We start from the raw sequence: 4417 nt of genomic DNA on the forward strand, positions 1-4417 counted from the left end.
GCAAAAAGGTGTATCGTTTTTCAGAGCAGTGTGTCTGTGGAGTGAGAGGACAGAAACTGAGAGAGGGGAGGTAGAGAGGGGAGGTAGAGAGATCAAACAGGATTGGAGACAGGACTACCCGAGTAAATGCGAAGAAGGAAGAGATAGGAACGGATATCTCGATAGATCAATGGGATCACTGGAGGGGAGGGGAGAGAGAGAGTGAGACTGCTGTAGGACAAGGTATATATCTCTTCTAGGATGTATCCAGATAGACAGATAACCCAGAAATAAACAAGGAGCGAGGGATGGAACTAGATGAAAGGGCAGAGAGGAGGAATGGGAGCAGGTGACAGAGGAGACCAGAGAGAACTCAGAGAGTAAAGAGAGACAGAGAGGGAGGGAGAGACTTAGAAAAACAGGGTAGGAATGAAGAGATATAGACGGAAGAGAGAAGAGAAGGTAAGCAGGTGAGAAGGCCATTAGGAGAAGGTAACGGTGAAGGTAGAGTTAGAGAGAGATAGAGAGAGAGAGAGGGTAAAGTCCTGAATCAGGGGTTTTCTGCTCAACAGTCACATCAAGGCTCCAAATCAATCCTGCAAATTGGTTTGTTTCACGACAAGGTTACCAAACGACAGTAGGATGGAGGGAGAGAGGGAGAGAGAACGGGGGAGGGAGAGAGGGAAAGAGTGAGACAGAATATTAGAACAGGAAAATGTTAGAGCAATTACTAGAGACATTGAGAGAGGGTGTGTGTGTGTGTGTGTGTGTGTGTGTGTGTGTGTGTGTGTGTGTGTGTGTGTGTGTCCTACATCTTTTGACCAGACTGTGGTGTGGTCGACGGTGAGGTCATTAAACTACAGCAAGGGGTGAAGGATTCTGGGATTTGTTGTTACAAGAAACCCCAGCCTGGCTGAGTTATGGCCTCCCTCTAAAGCACAATTTTCTGTGTGTGTGTTCGCTGTTTCTGTGAATGAGTTTGTCCCCGAATGTATATTCCTGTGAGTGTGTGTGTGTGTGTGTGTGTGTGTGTGTGTGTGTGTGTGTGTGTGTGTGTGTGTGTGTGTGTGTGTGTGTGTGTGTGTGAGAGTGTTTGTTGTTGTTGTTGTAGCCGATATTCTCCCGTAACCCTGTCACTATGAATTGAGCCGACGAGATTGAAGATTTAATGTATAAAGAGTATTACAAATAGAAAACACAGACACACGTATACTGGTGCGCAGACACACACCATACCACATTGTTCATTCTTCTTGTGGATATACTCCACATACTATACTTCTACATGTACTCCATGTGTGCTCGGCATGACTGCTGATAACATGTATTTTGTGTGTATATGTGTGTGTGTACGTGTGTGTGTGTGTGTGGGTGTGTTTGTGTGTGTGTGTGTGTGTGTGTGTGTGTGTGTGTGTGTGTGTGTGTGTGTGTGTGTGTGTGTGTGTGTGTGTGTGTGTGTGTGTGTGTGTGTGTTATTTTATGATGTGTTCATGATTGAATGACAGAAAGCCATTTTCACCTTGCATTATGCCAATCATCATTAAATATACGCTTATCTTTCCTTATAATGTACTAACACCTGTGTGTGTGTGTGTGTGTGTGTGTGTGTGTGTGTGTGTGTGTGTGTGTGTGTGTGTCTGTGTGTGTGTGTCTGTGTGTGTGTGTCTCTCTGTGTGCGTGTCCTCCTCCAGAAACTCTTCACGCCCGAGTGTAAGTTCAAGGAGTGTGTGTTTGAGAACTACTACGTGACCTACTCGTCCATCCTGTACCGCCAGACGCAGTCTGGCCGTGCGTGGTACATCGGCATCAACCGCGACGGGCTGGTCATGAAGGGCAACCGCGTGAAGAAGACCAAGGGCGCCGCCCACTTCCTGCCCAAGCTCATCGAAGGTACAGGGACAGGAAGCCGTCGGCGGCCAATAGCTCGTCATGTCTGTGCTCATATAGGATCGAACCGCAGGTCGCTTTGCTCAGTGCTGCCAGAACATATGTTCCATAATACAGTGGTTCTTAAGCCTTTTCTACTCGTGTACCCCCCCCTCTATTTTATTTAGCTTAGTACCCCCCTTCACCGGCACAATTTTACTTTCGGAGAATATATCAAGTTAACATAAATAATGTGAGTGTGTTCTATTTGGCAGTGAAACATAAATAAACACAACATAAAAAGGTTTGTTGACCATATTCTCGATTTTCTATTGTCTAGCTTTCAGAATTAAAAAAATAATAATAATACTCTGCAGTGCTCCAAAGTACCTCTAGGAGTACGAGTCCCCCATTTGAGAACCACTGGTATAATTAAGCAATAGATCACGACAGGCTGTGGTATACGCTCATTATACCACAGTTAAGGGGCGTTGTCCGTCCCTTCACTGTGGTGTAATGAGCGTATATCACTGACTGAAGTGATCTATTGCTTTTATAAAACGGTTACGTAAGTATGGCGAAATGAAAGTCATAGACACCCTCAATTTTGAAAAAGCTAGAAAGTCGGAAAAGCATTTTTTTTAACAAATACAAAAAAGTAGTCCCTCCTGGCTGCCGGCAAAGTGTACGGCGGTTGCTATGCAACACGCTGTAGCGTCCTTCAGAGAGAAGGCTAGAGACGGTAGCTCGGTTCGCCGGCAGTTTAGCCTACTATCGAGTTCACTCACCGTGTGCCTATTGCTTTACAACATTTCCACCCTCTCCAGCAATCAACATATTTTTAGGCTTCAGTGAACTATGCTATTGCTTTTATATATAAATAAACAACAGTTCAAGTTAGGCGCGGAGTGATACTGAACTCCGTAAACTGAACGGGCGTCATAGCTGTGTGTATACACTCAATATACAACGAGTTGGGAACCAATCAGATTGCTTGATTTATGCCACCCGTTTTATAATACATATGTATACAAGATTCATATTTTGTGTTAAAACCTCGCTTTGAGTTCACATATACACAGCTTGGACATATAATTCAAACAACATAAGTTAGTACGACACAACATTTATTCAGCAATGTGTTTATGTCGCAACTAGACGATGAGTTGTCGCTTAGCTGGTCAAAGTATCCTCTGAAAATAACGTAATCATCATTGTATTGACGCTACTGTCATACCGCAATCGGCCATTTGAATCTCTGTGAGTCCCAGTTGATGGTTAATGCTAGGGAATAGGGAATAGGGAATAGGGAATAGGTCTTTATTTGTCATTGTCACATGTACAACGAAATCCAAAGTGCTCTCTAGTCAGTGCAACATTTAAGCATCTATAAAAATATATATAATTTAAAATACTAGTGTTACTAGTTTAACTAAACATATGGCAGCATACATAAACACACCCAGTCACACACAGGAAAACAGTGTGAACACACAGTCAGAGCAAACAACAGTCTGACCATATCTCAGGTGCACTGATCCACCAGTGTGAATACATCCATGTACAGTACTATCAGGTTGTTTCAGTATTGACTTTTTAAACTTTAATGAACCGCCCTTAAGTCCCGCCCCCGCCCTCTCCGCAGTGGCCATGTACCGCGAGCCGTCCCTCCACGACGTGGCGGCGCAGAGCCCGCCCCGCAAAACGCCCAAGACGGCCAGCGACTCGCCCGCGCACAACAACGGCAAGAAGGACCCGCCCTCCAAAACCAAGACCACCTCCACCTCCTAGCACTCAACAGACCTCCTGGGGGGACATGAACGGGGAGGTGTGTGTGTGTGTGTGTGTGTGTGTGTGTTTGAACTTTGACCTCTGCGAGAACCTTGATGTGAGCCCCCCTAGTGTGTGTACCACAAACACACACTCACACGGTGGGTCACACGGACGGGCGGGGGGGGGGGGGGGGCCCGGCGGTCCTCACAGGCCTCCGTTCGGATGCCACAGGTGTGTGTGTGTGTAATCTCCTTCACACACATGCCACTTCCATTTTTCTTGTGGGCGTGGCCTGAGCCCTGACCTGACACATCCTGTACACGGCGGTCGGCCACCTGGAGACGACCGCCGTAGAGGTCCTCATCCATCGCATCGCTGTTGAGCGGAAGAAAAAATACATGCATATATGTATCTATATAATACATATATAGATACAGCTGTCTCGATAAAATCTCCCCCCCCCCACACACCCCCCAGCCCACTCTGCCCCTCAATGTCCTCCTCAGCTCATTCTGCGCCTCTACCGCAGATCCTGGATTTCTAAAGAGCAATAACTTGTTTGCAGAAGCCGACCGGCGCATTTGAAAGCGTCAGCGTTAGCATGCGTCACTAAACCCTGCTGCCCGCGGCGCCGTGGTGCCCGGGCACGGCAAGGGGGGCGAGGGATCCCCTCTCCACCCCCCCCCCCCCCGTCGGGGGTCCATCTTGTTCACCAAATGACCACAAGAACACAACATCGGCATGTAGTTCCTTTTCATTTTGTTCTCCTTTACGTTTTTTGTGGACCCTCTGTCACGTC

The 4417-nt window shown here is 46.9% G+C and overlaps 1 protein-coding gene across 1 annotated transcript in view; it reads left to right on the forward strand.

Annotated features, from left to right (window-relative positions):
• Positions 1 to 3636, forward strand: part of fgf11a (fibroblast growth factor 11a) — a gene marked incomplete at both ends in the record, with an annotated part of 91864 nt that extends 88228 nt beyond the window's left edge. The window contains 2 exons of the mRNA XM_084487081.1: positions 1671 to 1869; positions 3491 to 3636. Of these exons, the coding sequence (XP_084343207.1) occupies positions 1671 to 1869; positions 3491 to 3636 (345 nt within the window). The remainder of the gene's footprint in view (positions 1 to 1670; positions 1870 to 3490) is intronic.
• Between the last annotated feature and the right edge of the window lie 781 nt (positions 3637 to 4417).

This window comes from Micromesistius poutassou (genome assembly GCF_964030765.1).
Source record: "Micromesistius poutassou genome assembly, chromosome: 23".
Taxonomy (NCBI): Eukaryota; Metazoa; Chordata; class Actinopteri; order Gadiformes; family Gadidae; genus Micromesistius; species Micromesistius poutassou.